The sequence below is a fragment of the Dermacentor albipictus genome, chromosome 7 (assembly GCF_038994185.2).
Source record: "Dermacentor albipictus isolate Rhodes 1998 colony chromosome 7, USDA_Dalb.pri_finalv2, whole genome shotgun sequence".
Classification (NCBI taxonomy): Eukaryota; Metazoa; Arthropoda; class Arachnida; order Ixodida; family Ixodidae; genus Dermacentor; species Dermacentor albipictus.
In genome coordinates, this window is record NC_091827.1 from 126,845,690 (window position 1) to 126,870,153 (window position 24,464).

Sequence of the window (24,464 nt, forward strand, 5' to 3'; positions counted from 1 at the left end):
TTCTTCTTCTTCTTCTTCCTTCCAGCTACGACATGCCCTCAGTAACAAAATTCAAACTCGACGGCCGTGCCTTTGCAAACTGCATGCCCTAGAAGCAAATGTAGACCTCGGGGGCTAAATTCACTTGTTAACCGCAACGCGGCGCTGCCGCAGTATGACTTCAAGAGCTTGGTGGCGCAACCCACCACCCCATTCCAAAGGGGACGCTCATAATATCCATCCATCCATCCATTAATGCCTGGCAATATTAATGGTTGATATATTTAGCTGGGCCACGCTGTGTTGATTACAGTGGTGAGAGTGCTCGTTGCAGTTAGATGGTAATTAAATCGTATTTTAGAAGTAAATAAACAAAATGTGATCCGTATCGTGTGCATTAACCACCAGGAAACTTCTGGGTTCGTGTAACATTGTTAGTTCGCCTTGTGTTTCCTGTGATAAGCCAGTGTCTTCCGTGTACTACAGCTCCCGTCCGAGCTGCCTTTGTTCTCGACTGCCCGCGCGTTCGCTCGTGAAATACCTGGTACTGTGGCTTCAAATCGTGGTGAATTTGTTGAGAGTTGTGCTTTCGTGTGCAGGTGTTCATGGACAATTCGAGAGTGTTCGTGCCGGAAAGAGCGTCGTCGCGTGGTGCCTGCGAGACGAAGGAGCGTTTGCTGACCACATGTTGAAGGTAAGCAGGTCTGACGCTTGCGCGCATTCTCGCAGCTTATGGTTCATGTAGTAAGCTTTCTGCACTGACAACAGAGCACTTTCGGAGCAGATGTTCTCCACATTGCTGTACATATTTAGCAAACCGTCTCGCGATGGGAGTTTCCGTGAAATGTATTATTTGTGACCGCTAACATGCTTTTGCAGTGATGTGCTACCACCGCTGATTGTTGGAACTGGATGGGCAAACATTTACGTAAACGCTGAAAGCTACTGTTTCCTTGATAGTTTCCCGGCAAGAAATTCTTCCGTGAATATGCATTTCCGCAAGTTACGTGTGTAATTTATGTCGATGTGTCGTGGGCATCGCGAGTTGGCACACGACGGCGGTATTTGACACTTGAACAGATATTAGCTTGTGTGAAGATTGTTTTACTGAAAGTGTTCAGTTTGAAGTCCAGCTTCGCGAGAACTTGTCTGCATTGTTCGTGTTCTTCGACGTGCTCGCGTATTTGTCTTTTATATTGTAGGGAAAATAGCGCCCTACATTACAACATCAAAATGTCTTTTTAATCAAGGCATGTCAATCAGACGCTCGTTCTCATTAATATTTTCATCCGAAGAACAGGATGTCAGCTCTTGCGATTGTTAAAGACAGTGGCTTGTAGCACTGTGTAATAAGGGCTGCGATTTTCCTTGCGATGCTTTCCGCTCGTTTTTTGTCACTCTTATAATCCACCGTCCACGGCTGGCTGTTCTAGTTAATAACGATAGCGGAATGTCGATCAGATCAATCAGGAAAAGGAGTATCATCGGAAAAGGCATCGCTACAAGGTCGCGGCCTAGGATTTAGACCGTTCATAATCGATTGTTCGTTTGATTTACTAGATAATTAAGTTTTTATGATAATTTCCCAGGTAGTCTGATGTTTGCTGCTGGTTTTACTCCCACCTGACTTTTACCATATAACGTGTAACTACTTGAGATATAACTAGGAGACATCTGTGCAAGCAGGCACACAAAGGGAGCACACAAATATTTATTGGCCAGTTGCCTACTACTAAAGGTCATGTACTACTTAGCAGCTGCTGCAATAATATTTAAAAGAATTTGTGAGCAGTTTAATACCTGAGTGGACTGGCAGCTCAGTCTGTTTAGACAACAATTAGTTAAAAGCTTCTTTGTTGCACTGATGTTCTTATGAGCTATTTTTTACTGCTCCACATTTCTTAGTTGTGTGCATACAGGCCAAGCTGTTCTTACTTATATGAATATTTTTAAATATTTGAAAGAGATTGGCTTTTCTTTAGTTTTTCAGGTTCCTTGTGAGCTCTCACCCAAGCACCACATTCCAGAGGTCTGCTGTGAGCAGACGTGGCAAATTGAAGTAACATCCAGATAGACCAGTAAACTAGTCGTACTTTCAGACAAACCTTTGCAAAGTATAGTCAAAACTTTCTTATAAAAGGGCAAGCACTTAGCCAACCTAATTTTCAATCCAAACATTACATTTATGTTACTGACAAAGACAGCACTACAACAACAGCAGCACTGCAGTGAGGAACATACAGTGGTACTCCAAGTGTTATACTGAAATAATCTATGAAGTCTAATTAGTTTGTAATTTTAGAACAAATTGACATGAATTCCAGTGCCATAGCAGAGTTCCAATCTGTATGCTGCATCATGTAGGGAACAGTAAACTTACAATGAAAACCAATGCAATACTTCTAAACTCAGAAAAAGTGCATAAATATAAAATGTGCACGGGGAACTCTTCATCTATGCATGTCTGCATAATGTACAAGATTTAATCACTGGGGCCACACAAAGGATGCATAAAGGTAGGACATACGAAAAAAACATAAAAGCAGTGGACAAATTTCAACATGGAGGAAACATAAAGTAGGGTAACATAAGGGATACATAAAGGGAGGACGCATGAAGGAAACATAAAAGCAGCGGCCAAATTTCAACATAGAGAAACATAAAGTACGGTAACATAAGGGATACATAAAGGAAGGACATATGAAGGAAACATAAAAGCAGTTGCCAAATTTCAGCATGGAGAAAACATAAAGGACATTACCATTTTCATAAGGGCGTACGTAGGGAGCCCTGCGTGCTACTCTCGTGGTTCTCGTTTGTTCGGGAGAGTACGAGACAAAAGAGTTTTGCAAGAAGGCGGCGTCGAAGGCGACCAACCGAAGGCTGTACTTTGGATGGCCGATGATTTGGTTTTGCTGTGTTAATTTAACGCGCCGAAGCCATTCCCGGATACTGCAGGGTGGGAATCCATAGCAAAAAATGATAATATTAATAATAAATAAAATAAAATATGAACTTTTCTTTTGAGTAAGTGTTCAGTGTGCGCTCTTTGCGCGAAATGCTCGACCTCCTGTTGGCGCCGTTCGTCGCAGATGACCGTGGCAGCCTCAGAAAGCGAGTACTCGGTTTTTATTTTGCTCGATACGATTCGTGTATTGCATCCGTATTAAAAGCAGAGCCTCTCAGAGGCCTAGATATAGTTCGACGTAGCGTGAACGCGCGCACAGGTTACATCACGTTGGCGAGATCAACAGCGCCCATAGTTCGACCGATGGTTCCACGCGTAGGAAACTCTATGGTTCGATGTAATGGCGGATGGGGCCAACGCGCTCCGACGCGCCCGGCGTCTAACAGCGCCCGCCCGCTCACGTGGCATTTCGCAGTACCAAAAACCCTGACGTGACACGCGCTGCTACCTTCTGCAAAGCGCTGGCGTGCTGCGTACCTATCGTCGCGGCGCAGTGCTGAAACTGTCTATTGAAAGGGACAGCCTTCCGCTGGTCGCCTTCGACGCCGCCATTTTGAGAAACTCTTTTGTCTCGCGCTCTCCCGAACAAACGAGAACCTCGAGAGCAGCACACAAGGCTCCCCACGTACAAGAATTGGATGCGTGCGTGTGCAGCGGCCGCGTATGCATCATGTACCGTTCGTGTTGCGTTCTGCACACGCGCACTTTGCACGACGTAGCGATCCTACGTAGGCAACGAACGCAGTAGTAAAACTGCCTATTATCGCGATAGCGTTAAGGGCCCCGCGTCACAGAACATCCTCAGAAATCATTCTTAACCACACCTAGGTATTCCCGCCACGTGGCTCACTCCTTCTATTACGTTCTTTACCAAGGAGCAAAACGAGACCAAGGTGAAAGCGAGAGCCAACGTTCCGACAAGTGGACTTGTCTTTTTCAATCCAAGCCGAGTCCACTCGTCGAAACATCGGCTCTCGCTTTCAGCCTGTTCTCGTTTAGTTCATCGTCTTTAATTTCCATCTGCCGCCTTCCCGCTGTTTTCCCTGGATTCTTTACAACGGTATTCCTCGGAATTTCGAGAATGACAGCTCATAAACAAATCTCATGAAACAAAACACCGACAGCACATGCCTTTTATTTGTGCCATGTCTCAACCACGTCCCAACACTGCCGGCGTTAGCGGCGTACAGGGGCGCTATAACATATGTACACCCTATCCAAACGTTCCTATTCTAATTCTGCAATCAGCCCTCCGCAATCGGTAAAAACTATTTTTGGGCCAGTCCGACTTTACTTGCTGTCATGCGACGCCATGAAAACCGCCAAAGCTCACCATCTTATATGACGTGTACACAATGATTAGGCATGATTTGACAGAATAAATTAGAAATAGTTATTTCTGTTTCGACGCCTTTTCGCCATTAGCCCTGGGCTATTGGTCAAAAGTTTTCGGGCTGCACCCACTTCACCCGCCTGTCACCCGACGTCACAAAACTGCAAAAACTCAGCGCGTCGAAGTGAGGTGTACGCATCGAAGGTGCATTAATATTCCGAACAGAACTGAATTTTCATCCGAATAGCCGCAGGCTGCCCCGTTCCGAAAGGAATAAAAGATGGCTGCCGCCGATCACTGATGCACTGGGTACTCGCACCTGTCGGAGAGCATGGGTTTATTGGCGTTTTTTTTTTTGTGGCCGTGTAACCTTTTCGGGCACGTTCGGCACGTTTAGGACTTCGTTCTGTCAACTCTGCTGAGGATGCGTTTTAGCATCGTTCTTAAGCTTCCGTTTCATGCCACCGCGATTTTTGGCCAGCCCCCGTCAGCTAAGTAAGAGAAAGCGGAACAATCGCATACGCCGGCACCACCCTCTTCATCCAGTTATCGATATTCAGTGGATTGGCTCGGCCCAATCGAATCCCTCTCCACTTGAGCGTGCTCCTCACCTGTTGTCAGCCAATTAGACAAGGCCGGACTGTCAGAGTAGGCAATTTTAATCATTTTTCAAGCAAACAAAAGTGACCTCCTATGAACAAGGAGAGCGTTTGATTGGTGCGTTCAGACAACCCTGCGGGTGACTGCCCGATGCTTGTGTCGGCGGTTACGCTGATTTGACGACAGGAGATTGGAGTAAGCACATATTTAAATAGTTTTACGTTATAAAGCCCCAGGACAGCAGCAGCACCAGCAGCAGCAACGGGAAAGTCGAAGAAGGAGGCAAAGAAAGCTTGGCTTTAAAAACGCCATAGTAGAAAACAATGTCTCACCATCCATTGCGCATTTTGGAGTTACTTCGTAACATGGACGACGGCAAGAGTTAGCTCTCCTGATGTCTTGACAGTAATGCTCATGACGGTTTTGCCTTCCAACAAGAATTCGCTCAAGCGCCAGACTTGAGACAGAGCGTGCCTAGGGCTCCTTGAACAGTTTCCAAATACTGGTTTGGTTTCGCGGCACCGCACACGCAAAGCATCACTGTGCACTGTGTCATCGGGGCAGCAGATACACGAAGGCAAACACAGGGTTCACGTCTGTCCATCGACGGAACAACTTCGCAAAACATGCCTACGAAGAGGGTTCACACGCAAAACCACACTCTCGAGGTGTGCACCTATATAGTTTAGCAGGTGTGCTCGACGGCGTTTCTCAGCTATATGAGTGAAGCCAGAGTGGCGTATTGGTCGCCGCTCTCTCGGTGTGCGCTGGATACGCGATGACCGCTTCGTTCCGCGCACGTTTTTCTGGTTTTTTCTTTTTTTTTTGCCGCCCGCATACACAGCTAGCGAAGGGAGCGCGCGCTATATTTACAATGCCTCGCGGCAATCGACAGTCGCGGCGCGCTGCGACGCAGGGCTCGGCGGCGCGCCGCTCGCCGGGCAGTCAGCCGCCCCGTGGTGCGTGCGTGCGTTTCAGGGCCGCGGCTCTTGACGTGGCGCTGCGCCTTTCCACGAAGCGGCTGCTGCGGGAGGCGGCAACCGTTTCTTTTCCTGGGGCGCTAACGGCGCGGCGTCTCCAGAATCCGCGTGGCTCCCAAAGCCCTCGTCTGTAAACACGACGACGCAATCGCAGCCCTCGCAACCGGCGCCACCCAGATGTGGCGACGCGCGGTCTTCTTGTGCGGCGAACGTAACCCGTGGCCATGACCGCCCAGGAAAACGCAGGTAGAACGCCTTGAAGAAATAGCTGTATGCGAATTGATAAGCTAAAACAATGGCATCGCGAGCGAATTGCCTTTTAGATGCAATGACACCAAAGCGGCCTGGTTTCTTCACTGCTGTCATAAGATAACGACTAACCGGCTAAACCGGATCCTGCAGCGAACGATTTCGATGCCACAGCCAGAATATTCATTTAGTATTTTAAATTGAGTATAATTAATAGTATAAAATGATTCTATTTTAATTTATTTATTTCCCTCGTGTCGAAGAAACACACAATGCAGAAGCTATTGGTATACTCTCGGCACGTTAAGTGGTAGAAATATACCAGCAAAAGAAATGAATAAAAAAAATCGAGGAGCCATTCCTCTCTGTGCACGTGGATCACCAGCGAAGCTGTATCACATCACACAGGGTAGACAAGGTTAAATGTATTTTCATAATTTCATAATTGCAGTGACGATAGCTTTGTGATTACTATGATATACACCGATTCGCTTGGTGACAACATCAGGCAGATTCTTGGCCAAAGTTATACCTATACAGGACGTTACCTGAGTGATTTGGACTGGTGTGTCACTTCAAAGCAAACTGTTCTACAACAAACTGAGTAAACGATTTCTTGTCTGGTTTTAAAATGTCCACATTCAAGTATCCAACAATGATCGCAGGGGTAGTGTCATCACGGTTAACCCATGCAAAGTGCGTGGTCCTGAATTTCGCGATTTCACACTTGGGTGTCTCTGGTGATATACAGCGCATATCACAATTTCTTCTTTCTTTTGTACGGCCCACACATCCCGACAGTAGGTGGCATTGCCCTCTTGCGAGTAAAAAGAAACATTTTGTTCTTTGCGCGTATAGCAACGCCTGCCGCTTGTGAGTTCTGTGCCGTTCACAAACGATTCCATTGTACCGATCGAGTTGAAACAATCCATCTTGATTTGTTTATTTCATTTATTATTAATTATTAGTCTAGTTAACCCCCCTCCACCAATATGTTACGGAAATGTTGCGAGTATATAAAAACGATATTTACAATATATATACAGGATGAGTCAGAATAGTTAAGATGGCTGACCACAAAGAAGACGCAGCATCCAGCGTCTCCGATCTTCTTTTCTCTCCTTTCATCCTTCCGTAACAGTAATATTATTAGGTTCGGAGCACTTGAAGCCTGATTCACCTCCACTGCAGGTCGGCCGGGTAATGCAACATCTCCGGGATTGGGCCATCCTCATGTACGTTATCTTTATTGTTGACGCACAAACATGAAAAAAGAACATGGAACCCTCGCCACATGCAGCTTCGCTCTGAAAGTCTCCATTTATTGCTGCACATTTCTGAGTGAAATACGAATTTCTTATGTGATAAAAAACGGTGCCTAATAGAAGTAACTCGGTTCGTCCTTCAACGTAGTAATAAATAAAGCTGCTTGAGTGCAGCGAAATACGAGGGCGAAGGAAGGCAAACTTCTATCGTATCTCACGGCGCTCATCCACTTTTGCCCAAGGTGTACCGACGAGCCACACATGGCCGGTCTTTGTGCCGATAAAGGGACAGAAAAACGCCGCCCACTCACGCGCTTGTCAGAACGTTGGGTTGATGCAAGCAACGTGAAGCAACGCGGCGGCGACTACAAATTTCCGTTGCTGCAGGTCTTTGTTCTATTTGTTCTTTTACGCAGTTTGTAAGTGCGCCACAAGAAGGCCACCAGCGCACGCAAGAAACATTAATGGGTGAGGCAGTGATGCTGACGTCGCGTAGTGTCGGGAAGTAATGCCGGAGAGTGTCGTAGCCTATTTTGGCTTTCCAGTAAAGTGAAAAAAAAGTGAAACGTTCGTTGGCAGAACATTCAGCAGATATATTAGGAGACAGTGGTTCGATGCATGCACGCAGAGCGCCGTAGAGACCTTACAGAAGCATCCATGGCGAAAGCTTGGGCTACTCAATAACGAGACGACGTAGGCGTTGTTATTGAGGCACTAACACTGCATATTCTTTCATGGAAGTAAAGAGAATAATTTTTTCCATATACGCGCTTTTAAGAAAACTTGGCGCTTAAGAATGGTCCGGCTGCACCTTTGCAAATAGCAATACATCCAATAAAGGCTACACTAATGAAAAAACTACAGAAAAACATACTCAACCTTGACGTAAACTCACATAATTAGGTAAGAAGCACTCAACCTTAACTTCAAGTGGCATAAGCACATGATAGACCTCTCACAAAAAAGTGTCCAATAAAGAAGACACTCGATGTCCACTTACAAAAGCAATGTGCTGAATTGGGCGGGTTGGTGCCTGTTCAAGGAAATCAAACCACGTTAAAGACGGAGCGCATAAACTTACGCCCCGGCGGCACATCACGAAAACGCGGTGGCGCTGACCTCGGCAGCGACTTCCGCACGGTGGGACATCTGACGCCGAGCAGCCGCGCCAAGCCGAGTGTGTGGCCGCTGGGTTGTGCGCCTGTGCGGTTCACGCGGCGAAGGCCGCGACTGGACGAGAGCCCCGCAAGGGGCTTCACGCTTGTTTCCCCGAGACGAACGACCACCGTGGCGCCGCAATGGGCCGCCGCGGTAGAAGACGAAAGCGGCACTCCGACACCATCGGTTAAGCTAAGCTTCTGTGTTGTTTTGCGTGGCGTGCTAACGAGGTGCTTAGAATCGTAAATAGCACGTCATTGCAATTTCTTACCAGACTGCGTGCCATCTAGATCAGGATTGCCCTTGAATGCACATTAAGATTGTAGATAGCAAAACACATGTTCACATACTCAGGGTGCAAGGTCGCAGCTGCGTTAATTGCAGTTTAGCTGTCTTAATTGCGCCTAAACGTGTTACTCAATTTCCGTTGGTGAATTTATACGAATGAAAGCGCGAATTCGCCGATGCTTTACATGTAGGAGCAGGAGACACGCGGTAGGGTGCAGAGTACGAATGTTCCTCCCAAAGGTCACCCAAATTATTTCTACAAACATTCCGACAACGTGGAGCCTCGGATCGAACGCCGGATGAACGACCTCGGATGTCTTTGCACGATCACAGGAGCAGTCGGGTGGACAACAGCGCAGACTGCGCGGGCCTCCTCCGGCCCCTAACGCCCGCCGTGGTCGCATCACCCAGGCTCGCGGCTCCCCTGTCGCAGCACACGGCGACACAAGCTAGAGCACGGGCTTCAGAACAATTGGTTCAAGGTACAACATTGATGTTCGTTTTTTCTGCGAAACAAAAGATAGGTCGCATATGCCCCTTACCTGATAATTTGCCGAAGGAAAAGCAAGTGAAGGGAAAATGCACTGTCAAACATGTGAACAGATACATCAATTGTGCTAAGCAGGTAGTGTACGCCATTCCATTATCTTGTGGTCGAGAGTACCTGGGACAAACGAGGCGATGTGTGAATGTTCGACTTCGGGAGAATGAGCTATCTCTTCAAGGGGTTGCGCCACTTCATCTCCCGAAGCACTGCAAGTCGTGCGGTTGTCGCCCTGAATTTAAAAAAATAAACCAGTGTCATTTTTAAACACGCAACCCAATTGACAAGAGAAATCGCCGAGATTGAGAGATTGAAAGGCGAAGGAAAGACAGGGAGGTTAACCAGAGATTATCTCCGGTTGGCTACCCTGTACTGGGGGAGGGGAAAGGGGATGCAATAGGTGAGAAAGAAAGAAGGATAAAAAAGGAAAAAAAAAACCTAGCTCACAATATAAAGATTAGGGACAAAGCGTGTATCAGTGAACCTTCTATCGCTCTGTATGACAATTAATTGCATTACGTATGTCAATTTTGATTATGTGTCAATGGGTCAGTTTGTCACAGTTGCCTCGACGCATATCTGTAACTTGTGCATGTCATGGTTATTATTACATGGCTCATATATATATATATATATATATATATATATGTGTGTGTGTGTGTGTGTGTGTGTGTGTGTGTGTGTGTGTGTGTGTGCGTGCGTTAGACATATATTCAATAAAAATCAGTTGAGAGTCCGCGCTTTGGCGTCGTTTTATTCCAACGTTGTCCCTGTCTTGTGTGCGTTGTTACAACCCATACCGTGAATACCAACCAACTGGCGCAACTTGCCGTTCTGATGCAGTACGTTTCCTTTGAATGTTGTAGGTTGTCTGACGAAACGAAACCAGCGTTTCCCTTGATCCTGCGGTGTCCTCTAGGTTTTTATCTCGACCGCTTCCCATTCTCGCTTTCGCTCATTTCCATTAGCTTTGCAATTGAAGTTTCCGCGATAATATCCATTTCCTGCAGCAAGCGAGCACTTGAACCGCACCCCTCGCATGGGCTACGTCCAGCTTACCTGGCACCACGTCGATGCTCTTGGCCGGCGAGGACTGGCTGGCTTTGCCGCCCAGTGCACAATGCATAATAAACGGCAATGGCGCGTAGCTCGCTGCTCGCAGTTCTTGCTGTCCTAGTACTGCGACTACGTAGGGCGGTTGACGCGGTCCTGTTTCACTGCTCGACGCAGGCTAAACGTCGTCTGACGAGCCAAGCCGTCCTACACCGGCTCCACTCCAAATGTGCACCCGTCACAGTGACTCGCCGTGTGCGTGACGCCACCGAGGCACGCGCTCTCAACTGGCGCGAGTGACCGAAGCCGCCCAATTATCGACAACTGCCGGGGCTCCCGTCGTACGCCAGGGGCTCGTCTACGACGTGGCCAGAAATGAGAAGCGTGGGCGAGGCTGGGTAGGAGATTTTGCGCATAAAAAAAGATGCGGTAAAATAAGCACAGCCAGAATATATTTAAAGGCCAAATGCGGGCGTGCTAAAGCGATGGGGAGTGAGGGGAGGCCTCTGCGAAAGAGAGAAAAAGGACCGGTTCATGCACCAGTGACACTAAGAGAAAAGATGCATCGCCCAATTATATTTTGCGCGTATTTTCAATGCATCACAAATAACTTGCCCCTTTCCAGGCACCATCTTTCCCACGCCACGATGAACACTACCAGAAAGGCGCAATAAGTAAGCTTCGTTACAGTCGCAAAATAGGAAAGAAAGTCTGGAAACACGGCGACACTTTCACGGCCGACGCCACGCGCGGCGTGTGGGCCCGCCGTGCATCGCAGGCCCGCGGCCATCGTTGCGCCATGACCGCGCCCGGCGTTTGGCCATTTGTGCATGTGCGGTTTTTGTAAGGTCTCTGTGCGAGTGCATTTTGCCACGCTTGCTTGCACGTGCCATGAAATCAAGCTGGCTCGCTTAACCGCGGTGCGGGTTCAGCGTATACACTAACGGTAAGCACTTAATGTTGTTAGCTGAAATGGCTGAGTGCACATGCCCGCTGTATGAAAACAGATGCCTTTTCGTGTTAGAGTTTTGGGACCATGCTGAGGATAATGTTATCTCGACCTCTGCGAATGCAGCGTCGTTACAGGGACATAAAGAAAAGATTAAGTCGAGGTCGAGCAAAATCGATAGACTGCTCCTCTAGAAAAATATCATCGTTTTTCGTGGTCCAATGTATCCCTTGGTTGTATGGAAAGTTGCCCGGCTCCACTGCGCTTCACCATTTGTACCGCCTACGCTCATAGTTGGCGTATTCTCCACTTGACTTGTCTCTGCGTTGCTCCCTCTAAATAAGCCACCGTTGACGTCACGTGCGATATACTTTAGCCCGCAGCAGGTGGTGCCACTCCAATTTAATATATTCAATTGTGATTTTCTTGTTCACGAAAGCTCTCTGCTTGCTACGAATGACGAATTCGTTATGACAGAAGCCTCATCTTTAAATCGAGATCAACTTGACACATTGTTCAATGTCGTTTAAGAGGCAGTCTTCCACGTAACCACAATTTTCTTCGATGAAAAGGCTTAAGTGTTTAAAAACAAGAAAACTTCGAAATGCGAAAGGGGCAATAAAAAATGTGTAAGTTCTTTGTTTTAGAGTGTTCTTCCAAGGAAGGCCAAGGAAAAGAAAAAGAGCAATGTACCCAAAATCATGCTTCGCTGCATCTTAAAACAAAGGAGGCGATATTGTGAAACCTAATACTTGAACAACACCCTGTAGTTGGGCACAATTTCCCTAATATGTCAACCACGGTGATCTTCCAGGACATGAATGAAGTTGCCAGGCTCTGTGCATGAAAAAATGAGAAACTTTAGCGATATAATTCAACTTGCTCTTTCTTTCTGGACAATCCGACACACATCTTTTGGTTTGTTTAGACATTTCACTTTCATAATTTACCATATTTCTTGTTTACTTATGAAATAATATGTTTACATGAACGATAGTAATGTAGGAGTCGCCTTAGTTTAATAGGGAAACTTTTTGTTTATGTGTGGGATTGCGGCAAAACATAGAGAGATCTCTCACAGCGATGCATAAATATGTGCTCGTTCGTTCACTTTAAGTGCTCGATTTGTTTCGCAGCCACATGATATCGCAAATGGGTTTGCGTCCACCTACAAGAGGTCAACCACAGCGCCCCGTATGTTGGCTGCATTCGCCGTGCTACGTGTCACCCTTAAGGCCGCCTGCGCAAGCAGCGCTTTCGCAGCTGGCACAGCGTGTTATTAACGTGTTAACGGCATCCCATATGTAATTGCTTATGAGGTTAAAAGGGCTTAATGTGGACATATCCAAAATTAATGGCGAGCAACGGAAGAATAGTCCATCTAATAAAAGGTGGAAGAAATATTGGCGTTGAAAAGTTTGCAGCCCTTTATTTACGTCGTATTAACACTACGAAAGGGAATATTAACGCGATAGCGTTAAGGAGCTCGTGTCGCAGAAAAGCCGGTGTCGTCGGTGTCGGCGGCGTTGACCGTGAGCGATAAATCACTGCAGCTACTTCTTAAATAAAAAGCAACTTCCAAGATGTACTGGGTGGGAATCGAACCAGGGTCTCCGGAGTGTGAGACGGAGACGCTACCACTCAGCGACGAGTTCGATGCTTCCAAGCGGTACAAACGCGCCTCTAGTGAATGCGGTGTTGCCTTCGAAACGAGCCGTGGAAAGTTATACTGCGGTGTATATCGGTAATTATGAACATGTAACTTACAGAAGTCGCAATTACACGAGTAGCGAAGTGCGCTTCCGCTGCATTTCTTCTGCGCTTTCCGCACACGCAGAGCCATCTTGCGGCAAACACAGAAGACCCCCTCCTCTTCATGTACGGCGCTGCCCCGACAGATGGCGCGCCACGCGCGCATTGGATAAAGCCCCTCAATCTCCCAAAGTAGCGCCATTCACTTCTCTCCTCCTCCGCTCGGCGCGGCCTCGACGGTGGCGCCGCCGGCAGTGGGCCTGCCGTAGCAGACGACGGCTAACACGCTACGGGAGGAAATCCGCGGAAAAGTTCGTTCGAGTCCTGCGGAGCAGTTTTTTCACTCTAGGTCTTGCTTTGTCAGTCGGTAACTGGCCTTAAGAATGTCGTGTCGGATTTGCGGAAGAAATAGAGAAAAGCACCATTATTCAAGGCGTATTTAAGGCGTAAAGCGCGCGCACGTTGAAAGTTCGTGTTGCTGAAACACGACACAAGCACGCGGTGTGCTCAGACACGCGAGTAATTACCAGAGTTTCAGGTTTTGACAGCGCGAAAGTATGTGCACGTGGTTTCGTAGGTTAATTTACGTACCTGCAGGATGCTTTTGTTCGGCCGGCGCGTGAGAGATTCCGACTGTCTGCGGTCAGCAATGCCTGGCAGCAGGGCCGTTTCTGTTCCGCGCCTTTTACAGATGTACGTAGCTCATGCACAGGTTGTGGTGGCCATGAGCAACGTTTTCACACATAGGCGGTATAGATAATTTTAACAACTTACCAGCATATGAAATCGTTATTTATTTATTACAGTGCAAATGGTTAGAATTTGATAGAAAAGAAAGAAGGAACTTGATGGGACAACTGGAAAGAGGTTCAGAAAATAATTATCCCCCTCCCTCATTGGCACCAGCAACACTTTTGTTGAAGTGCTAATTTTATCTCTGTATACTACGTGCGTCTGTATTCTTTTGCGTTGTAAGTTTTCACAAGGAAGCAGTGTTGCGTTAACTGGAACAGTCAAGGCACACAAGACAGAAGAAAAGTTGATTCTTGGGTTTTACATCCGAACACCACGATCTCATAAGGCACGCCATAATGGGGGCTCTGGATTAATTTTTTTTGCAGCTGGGGTTCTTTAACGCACCCCCAATGCACTGGACACGGGCCCGTTTTGACACGGGCGTCAAAAGAAGAGGTTGGAGGAGCCGTGTCACTTAACAAAGCCGCGCGTTCTTTGCCACTTGCTCGAAGTCAGCCCGCCCGATCTTGTGAATCCACACTTTTCTTCGTTTTGCGTTGCGCCCGGCGGATGGTAAAACAAAAAGCTTTTTGTCGTCACTGGGTCTGTTGTGGCAACCGTAGGCGCAGCAGCACGGCATCGCAATTAAGCACGCGGCCCTAACACATTGTATAAAACTACCGCGCTCCTTCAAACCGCCTGCCGTACTTCGTCGCGGAGGCCCAAAAATGGGGGTCGCAGGCCCAAGATTGGGGGTCGCAGCGCGCTGGAAAGAAAAGATATACAAAAGCGCGGCGCCTGCTCTGCGCCGGAAAGAAAAAAATATACAAAAGCGCGGGGCCCGCTTTCACGTGACACAGATTGGCCAATGGGGGAGCGGAGGAGGCTGGGGCGACAGGAGGAGTGGAGGAGGAAGCGCCTGGGTGAGCGGGGTGGCGGAAAGCTCTAAGAATGGCGCTACTTTTGGAAAATTGAGGGGCTTTAGCATTGGAGATGCGAGGACCGGTGCGAGGCGGTTCGCGGCCCCGACTCCCTCTCCCCTTATAACGCTTCGCCTTGCGCCCTCTGCAGAATCAAGCGTCCTTCCTTTCTTCAGATCGCTATCTGTCTATCTCTCTGCCCGTGCCGATCACGACGTTTGGCTGGCGTGCATCATTTCCCCCTCCGAGATACCGAGTTCTTCTGTTCGTTCCGCTTGCTAAGGCGCACGTTTCGTTGCTGCGCCGAACGCCGCGTTGCTCGACCATATGGCTCGGCGCTCACCGCGTCCGATGCGGGGCGCCTCGTAAGTGATGGCTGCCCTGTAGCCCACTGTCTACACCCCTTGGCGGGTCGACGGGAACGCTGTCGCGTTCCACTCTTGAAGGCGAAGCTTAAGCGTTCTCCAATTTTTTTTTGCACAGCGCTCAAGGGAATAATTCTCGCTGTAAATCTAAGCCAACTGAAACACTGTGATGGAAATCTCCAAACAAATATAATGGGTTGGAGCGTACAACGCAAGCAAGTTAGGACCGGTAATTTGCTATTGTGCTTGATAGAAAATCTCATAATTATTGCATCTTATCTGTACGAAACTACAGCGCAGAAACTCGGAGGATAAGAAGCTCGAAAGGACCTCGCAACGAATCGATGGAACGCGAAATGATCGGTGTAACGTTGAGATGAAGGAAGACGGCAATATTAATTAGACAACCTACCGAGTGTCGCTGACACTCCAGCTAATGTGCGCCTCACAGGGCCCGCCGGAAATTTCAGTTATACATTGAAAGTTGTAATGTCCCGTACAGGGAGCACTTGACCGCAAGAATTTTTTTAACTGCTGCGTTATCCGAGAAGTTTGCACAATGTGGCGCTCGCGATGCTGCCAAGAGGCGAAATTCACCGCTAATAGCAACACTGCCTGCCTAGACTAGCGCCCGCCAGCGGCATTCCTTCCCTGTCGTCCACACCGGCGCCCAGTGGCTGCGCCGCGTTCACGACATAAGCTGTCTTACTTTATTCCCTCTTCGCCCGTGCTGCGGCGCCCTTCACTTTCGTAGGCAGTTCAGCCGCTCGGACTAAATATTGACACGTGTACTTATCTTTATCGGGCGACCACGTTTAGCCGCCTAACAAATGTTATCGCAGAGCGCGGGACGCGCTTGCATGTATCCGAACTTTCTGGAAAGTTATCGATGCTTCTATCCGCTGTCTGTTGTCGCCGAACCTTGTGTTATTTGATTTCATCGCTTGACGCGAATGGTGTAGAACATTGTAGAAGGCATGCGGGTCCTGACGATTAGTCTGGAACATTCGATGACTGCTGTATAAAAGCCGACGCGCTTGACCCGCTGATCAGATTTTCGACGATCGCCGAGCGTGTTCGCCGCTATCGTTGTGCTATAAGTGTAGCCTGTTTTGTGGGCACAGGTTCGCCCAATAAAAGTTAGTTTTGTCGTTCACAGTACTGCTACTGTGTTATTCACCGTCACGACCGCGTGAAATTTGGTGGAGGTGCTTGTGCGTTCATGTACCGAACGCCCCCGCAAAGCCGCGATCCAAGCCCGAAGCCCGAGGACAAAACCAACGTCGCCCAAGACCAGCGAGCTAGCCGCCGGCTGCAAGGACTGCCCCCAGAGCACGGACTCCTACCTGACACGAGCAGGAAGATTGCCACCAAGTCCTCCCCAATGGCAGCCCCAGCATCCCCCGTCGTGCTGCAGCAGCCCAGGGAGCCCCCCACGTTCCGCGGTTCAACATTCGAGGACCCGGAAACCTGGCTCGAGACGTACGAGAGGGTCGCTGCATTTAACAGCTGGAACAGCGACGACAAACTGCGACATGTCTTCTTCGCATTGGAAGACGCTGCCAGGACGTGGTTCGAGAACAGAGAAGCCACGTTAACGACCTGGGACCTTTTCCGAAGCGGCTTCCTGCATACATTCACAAGCGTTGTACGACGAGAACGAGCCCAAGCACTACTGGAAACCCGAGTGCAGCTGCCCAACGAGACCACCACGATTTTTACAGAAGAAATGTGCCGCCTATTCCGCCACGCCGACCCGGAAATGTCCGAGGAAAAGAAAGTCCGGCTACTAATGCGTGGTGTTAAGGAGGAACTTTTCGCCGGTATGGTACGAAACCCACCGAAGACTGTCGACGAGTTTCTTCGCGAGGCCACTAGCATCGAGAAGACACACGAGATGCGAAACCGGCAATTCGACCGCCGCACCAACGCTACAAACTATGCCGGAGTTCAATCACTGGCCTCCGAAGACCTGCGCGAGGCTATCAGGGCAGTCGTACGAGAGGAGCTTCAGAAGATCTTCCCGTCGTCGCAGCCTCAAGTGGCCTCGATCGCTGACATCGTCAAAGATGAGGTTCAGCGGTCGCATGGAGTTCCGGAAGTGCAACCTCAATTACCGCAACCCCAACCCGAAGCGATGACCTACGCCGCCGTCGTACGCCGTCAAGGCCCTCCTCAGCGACCACGCCAGGGCCCTGCAACGACGCAATTCCGTCGTCCGCCGCCGCCGCCGAAAGCGCGCCCACCCATCGCCCAGCGGAGCTACCCGAGGAAGACCGACGTTTGGCGCGCTCCTGACCATCGCCCGCTCTGCTACCACTGCGGGGAAGCGGGTCACGTCTACCGACGATGTCCATACCGGGAAATGGGACTGCGAGGTTTCGCCGCCAACGCGCCACGTCCACAGCTTGGCGAGCGCCCACGTGACATCGCCGATTACCTCGCCGCTACTCAGTGGAGCCCTCGACGGCCGTCGCGTTCACCATCACCAGGCCGCTACCTGTCGCCGCAGCGCCGACCATACACTGGCGCAGCTCGGGGCCGGTCAGCGAGCCCATATCCGGAAAACTAAAAGCAGCAACCGATGGAGGTGCGGTTGCTGTCCGTCGAACTGTCGAAGATCCTCCGCCGCCGACGAAGACGCCGAAGAAACTACCTCGACGACATAACGACACGCGGCCGTCCCGACGAAGTCTGGAAGGAAAGAATGCGACGACGAAAGACGACCTGACGACGTCACATACCAGCCACAGGTCAACGCGACGCAGTCGTGATCCGACGCCAAGACCGAACTGTAATGCAAGAAAAAGAGCCACCGACCTCGACGTGCTTCTCGACGGCCACGCAGTCACCGCCTTAGTCGACACAGGGGCTGATTACTCCGTCATGAGTGGACACATCGCCGCCCAGTTGAAGAAAGTTAAGACTACGTGGGAAGGCCCTCAAATTCGTACCGCCAGAGGACACCTCATAACGCCGACTGGAATGTGCACGGCAAGAATTACCATTCACGACCGGACTTACCTTGTCACCTTCGTTATCCTCCAACAGTGTTCACGAGACGTCATTCTCGGCATGGACTTCCTCAACCAACACGGCGCAGTCATCGACCTGAAGTCGAAGTCAATAACTCTGTCGGAAGACCATGCGATACCGTCGGAGAACCCTCGTAGTCACCACGCCTTTAGTGTGCTCGAAGTTCAAGTGAGCATCCCGCCTCGCTCCAGCGTTGTTATTTCCGTCGGCACCGAAACACCCGCTGACGTAGAAGGTGTCATCGAAGGCGACCAACGTCTACTGCTAGACCGTGAAATTTGCGTCGCAAGAGGGATCGCTCGACTGCACGGAGGAAACACGAAAGTGTTGCTGACAAACTTCAGCCAGGAGTTCAAGCACATCAACAAGGGTACGACGATCGCATACATCGAGGAAATTCTGGAAAACAGCAATGCGTTTGTCCTCTCGGATTCCGCCGCATCTACCCCGACGACCATGCTTGCCGAACCAGACTACGACATTAATCCAAGTCTCCCCGTGATTAAGCAACAGCAGCTCAGAAGTCTGCTCCGGAGATACAAAAGCTGCTTTTCGACGTCATCGAGGCTTCGACAAACACCAGTCGCCAAGCATCGCATAATCACCGAGGAGTACGCTCGACCACTTCGCCAGAGCCCTTACCGAGTTTCGTCGCGAGAACGTGAAGCTATAAGAGAACAAGTCGACGAAATGCTGCGCGACGACATCATCCAGCCGTCGAAAAGTCCGTGGGCATCCCCTGTTGTCCTGGTGAAGAAAAAGGACGGAACCCTTCGTTTCTGCGTCGATTATCGTCGTCTGAACAAGATCACGAGGAAAGACGTATAGCCTCTCCCACGGATAGACGACGCATTGGATCGGCTCTGCAACGCTAAATACTTCTCCTCGATGGACCTCAAGTCTGGCTATTGGCAAATAGAAGTCGACGAAAGAGATCGTGAAAAGACCGCCTTCATCACCCCAGACGGCCTCTACGAGTTCAAGGTTATGCCATTTGGACTGCGCTCGGCGCCTGCAACGTTCCAGCGCGTGATGGACACGGTTTTAGCAGGATTGAAGTGTCAGACCTGTCTCGTTTACTTGGATGACGTCGTTGTATTCGCCGAAAGTTTTGACGATCACCTTAGGCGGCTTGCCACAGTACTAGAGGCCATCAAGTCATCAGGGCTCACTCTGAAGCCAGAAAAGTGCCGCTTCGCTTACGATGAGCTTCTATTCCTAGGACACGTCATCAGCAAATTCGGAGTACGCCCCGACCCGCAGAAAACAGCTGCCATCGCAAAGTTCCCGCAGCCCACCGACAAGAAGGCAGTGCGTAGATTTCTTGGCATGTGTGCCTACTACAGGCGATTTGTCAAGGACTTTTCATGCATCGCTGAGCCGCTGACACAGCTAACTAAATGTGACGTCGAGTTCAAGTGGGAAACGCCACAGGCCGAAGCTTTTCAAGAACTCAAACGACGCATGCAGTCGCCGCCCGTACTTGCGCACTTCGACGAGCACGCCGATACCGAAATACACACTGACGCCAGTAGCCTAGGCCTCGGTGCCGTCCTAGTCCAGAGAAAAGATAGACATGAACACGTGATAGCTTACGCTAGCCGATCATTGTCAAAAGCAGAAGGCAATTATTCTACAACCGAAAAGGAATGCCTCGCCATCGTTTGGGCCACAGCGAAATTTCGCCCTTACCTATATGGCAGGCCATTCAAGGTGGTCAGCGATCATCACGCGTTGTGTTGGCTAGCTAACCTAAAAGACCCTTCAGGACGGCTGGCACGGTGGAGCCTCAGGCTACAAGAATACGACATCACTGTAACTTACAAGTCCGGACGAAAACACTCAGATGCCGATTGCCTATCCCGCGCCCCCATTGACCCGCCGCCGCAAGATGACGAGGATGACGACGCCTTCCTTGGAATAATAAGCGCGGAAGACTTCGCCGAACAGCAACGAGGAGACTCGGAGCTTAAAGCCCTAGTCGAGTATTTGGAAGGGCACACCGACGTTGTCCCAAGGGCATTTAAGCGTGGATTATCTTCGTTCACGCTTCAAAACAACCTGCTCGTGAAGAAGAACTTCTCGCCAGTCCGCGCCAGCTACCTTCTTGTTGTACCGTCAGCGCTGCGTCCAGAAATACTGCACGCCCTACACGACGATCCAACCGCTGGGCACCTCGGATTCTCCCGGACGCTGTCGCGAATACAGGAAAAGTATTACTGGCCGCGCCTAACCGCCGATGTCGCCCGTTACGTCAAGACATGCCGCGACTGTCAGCGACGCAAGACACCGCCGACAAGACCAGCGGGATTACTACAGCCGACCCAGCCTCCTTACCGACCTTTTCAGCAGATCGGGATGGACTTGTTGGGACCGTTTCCGACATCAGCTTCCGGAAATAAGTGGATTGTCGTGGCGACGGACTATCTCACCCGCTTCGCTGAAACTAAAGCTCTACCGAAAGGCAGCGCAGCCGAAGTGGCTAAATTTTTCGTCGAGAACATCCTGTTGCGACATGGTGCTCCAGAAGTCCTCATCACCGACAGAGGAACGGCTTTTACAGCAGAGCTCACCCAAGCCATTCTGCAGTACAGCCAGACAAGCCACAGGAGGACAACTGCTTACCATCCGCAGACGAATGGTCTCACGGAGCGCCTGAACAAGACCCTCGCCGACATGCTAGCAATGTACATCGACGTCGAACACAAGACGTGGGACGCCGTCCTGCCGTACGTAACCTTTGCGTACAACACGGCGGTGCAGGAAACAACACAGATCACGCCGTTTAAGCTGGTTTACGGCAGGAACCCGACGACGACGCTTGACGCCATGCTGCCGCACGTAACTGACGAAGAGAATGTTGACGTCGCTAGCTATCTCCAGCGCGCCGAAGAAGCCCGACAACTCACCCGCCTACGGATCAAAAACCAGCAGCGTACGGACAGCCGACACTACAACCTCCGACGACGCTTCATCGAGTACCAGCCCGGCGACCGTGTTTGGGTATGGACCCCTATACGCCGACGAGGACTGAGCGAGAAGCTATTGCGCCGCTATTTCGGACCTTACAAGGTCATTCGACGTATTGGCGCACTGGACTATGAGGTCGTGCCAGACGGCATCTCGCATTCACAGCGGCGCTGCGCACGACCTGAAGTGGTCCACGTGGTGCGTCTTAAACCGTTCTACGGACGCTAACGAACTTCCCTTATTTTGTTGTTTTCATTGCTACGAGTGCTTATTTATTACTTTCGTTTGTTTGCAGCATCGGGTCGATTCTTTTTAAGAGGGGGGTAATGACACGTGTACTTATCTTTATCGGGCGACCACGTTTAGCCGCCTAACAAACGTTGTCGCAGAGCGCGGGACGCGCTTGCATGTATCCGAACTTTCTGGAAAGTTATCGATGCTTCTATCCGCTGTCTGTTGTCGCCGAACCTTGTGTTATTTGATTTCATCGCTTGACGCGAATGGTGTAGAACATTGTAGAAGGCATGCGGGTCCCAACGATTAGTCTGGAACATTCGATGACTGCTGTATAAAAGCCGACGCGCTTGACCCGCTGATCAGATTTTCGACGATCGCCGAGCGTGTTCGCCGCTATCGTTGTGCTATAAGTGTAGCCTGTTTTGTGGGCACAGGTTCGCCCAATAAAAGTTAGTTTTGTCGTTCACAGTACTGCTACTGTGTTATTCACCGTCACGACCACGTGACAATATCGCGATCAAGTGTGGGCAATATGCAAAGACGCCACGGTACCGCGTGTTGGGTGGACGTTAGGGAATCCTGCAGGTGGTAAAAATTGTTCCAGACTCTCCTACTACGGCGTGCTTCATAAAGATCGAGATCGTTTTTTCGGCAAGCAAAATCCCAGCCTTCATTTATCAGAGGTAATTTTCCTCATTCTGAATGATCGCTGAATGATCTAGCGAGGTTACGTACTAGGAGTAATCAGATATCGGTGGGATGGGGCTTCATTACGCTGCTGTTATCGTTTCCGCTTAGAACGACACCCCTTTAAAAGAGTGTGGGAAAAATTGAACACGACTGACCATGCCAGAAGAGCTGCCATCTTAGTGACTTGCTGAACACGTATAGCTGTAAGCCGAAATACGGCACTAACCTGCCATGGCGTGGCCCTTTTATGGCGTTCTTGCTTAGCCGAGGAAAATAGTGACGGTCATTCTGGATGTTGACTATGCGCTACACCAACATCTGGTCACCAATGAGCTGTGCGAAAGAGCGTTGTCCTATGTCGCCCCATCTTCGCAGATGCTCGGCTTCAATTCTAGATCGACGTCAAGCGGATTTCCTGATTATACTGTGCGAATTGTTGTAACCAGGAAGGAAGGGCGAGATGGCCAGAGGAGGAGTCACATACGCACACGTTTAATGTTCTCTCAGACGTGTTCTATCTCAAGAAGAAGATCACGCGCTGCCAGGTCGCCGACCACACGCACTACTAGATGGCAGCACATACACAACATCTCCCCAACAGAGCAAGCGAAGTTCACTGCAGCAGGCGGCTTCACGCAGCTCCCACTTCTAGTATGCATGTAGTAAGTGTCTTGGAAACAGGAACGGGCGTCCGCTACACCGTCACTGACACAAACGTTTTCTGCGTTGGTTTTAGCAGGGGAATAGCGAACTAGCTGGGTCCTGCTCCTGCGTACAGCAACAGTGTCGGTGTTAACTCAGTACGACCGAGGCTGATCGACTGGGGCTTGCACTGTCGCTTTGCACTTGAGGTCTGTCAACCTGACGTCGTCTCTGTAGAACAGCTGCTGCAGGTCGCGAACTGCGTGAAGTCTGTCGAAGTCTTTCCTTTGACGTTTCCGGTACTGTTCCTCGAACTTTCAAAGGCTATCTTGATCCGGCAGTTGGTGTCTCAGCTTGGTGGAACTAAGAGAAAGCTGGTTTCTTAGCCGACGACCCATCAGTAGTTACGCAGTGCTATACCCATTCTTCGAAGAAGTCGACCTGTAAGCTAGAAGCGTCAAGTACGGGTCTTTCGTCATTGTCATGGAAGTCTTGATCATTTTTACCGCAGCCTCAGCGATTCCATTGCTCTGAGGTTAGTGAGGGCTGGAGTTAATGTGCTCGAAGGCGTAGTCCTGAACGAAGAGTGAAAACTCAGTCGGTGAAACATGTGGGCCGTTATAGGAAACCGCTTCCTCAGGAATCTCATGGCGTGCAAAAAATGCCCTGCATGGTTGGCTACAGCTGCGCACGTAAGCTTTTCGAGCGGAGCCAGTTCAGGGTATCTTGAATAATAATCTGTTGCTATGAACTACCACTGGCTCTGCTAGTGAAACAAGTCCATTACAATGCTTTCCAGGGTCTTTATGAAAATTCAGAACTTTTAAGTGTCATTTTTCTGTTACTTGTTGTTTCGACGCATTGCTGATATGGCTGCTATAGTGGGCCACCAGACAGAATCTCTGGCTCGAGTAAGTGTCTTTGTTATGCCGAAGTGTCCTTCACATAAGAGTCGTAGGACTTCGTTTTGGCAAGAGGCAGGGAGGACAACTCGAGCAGCGTAGAGGAGTAAATCGTTCACCAGAGTGAGCTGGTGTCGATGTTCGTAGAAGGGCTTTAGGTCCACTGGTATAGCTCGCCTGCAGGGCCACTCTTTCTGCTTGCTCAAGAGGCGAAGTTGACATCCCAACAAACAGGGTCTGTTTGTTGGGATGTCCGTAACCATTGAAGGCAGTGCTCCTTTATGGGAAAGGAGGTTTTCAAAGAGCATATGAAAGTTTCCACGTTTTGTTCGAGCTCTGTGTCTTTATTTTTTGGAGAGGCGCGCTGGAAAGAGTGTCTGCGGCTAGAAGGTTTTTGCCTGGAACGTATGCAATCTCGTACTGGGGTGCTATAACGTAAATCTATTCCAAACTTTGCCATTCCAATTCTGCAATCAGCCCACCGCGATTGGTCAAAAACAGACCACCCACAATTCACCTGTCTGTCACGCGACGCCGCGAAAACTGCGATAGCTCCCCATCTGATATGACGTGTACACACTGATTATGCATAACTTGACTGAGCAAAACAAAAATAATCATTTCTGATTCGACGCCTTTTTACCATTAGCCCTCGGCCATTGTTCAAAAGTTTTGGGGCTGCACCCACCTCACCTCCCTCTCACGCGACGTCACAAAACAGCAAAAACTTACCGCATCAAAGCGACTTGCACGCGTTAACGATGCATTAATAGACCGCGCAAAACTGAATTTTCTTCTGAATAGCAGCACGCTGCACCGTTCCGAAAGGAAGAAAAGATGGCTGCCGCC

The 24,464-nt window shown here is 49.7% G+C and overlaps 1 protein-coding gene across 10 annotated transcripts in view; it reads right to left on the reverse strand.

Moving 5' to 3' along the window:
- LOC135907090 (Kv channel-interacting protein 4-like) overlaps window positions 1-24,464 on the reverse strand; it is a 431,449-nt gene that overhangs the window by 212,514 nt on the left and 194,471 nt on the right. The window contains exon 1 of one of the 10 annotated variants that reach the window (XM_070522692.1): window positions 10,424-10,721. The exons of 8 other annotated variants lie outside the window; for them this stretch is intronic. In XM_070522692.1, coding sequence (XP_070378793.1) covers window positions 10,424-10,490 — 67 coding nt within the window. In that variant the 5' untranslated portion in view covers window positions 10,491-10,721. Of the gene's footprint in view, window positions 1-8,374; window positions 8,426-10,423; window positions 10,722-24,464 lie in introns of those variants that run through there. One more of the 10 variants, XM_065438760.1, reaches the window with a different exon arrangement.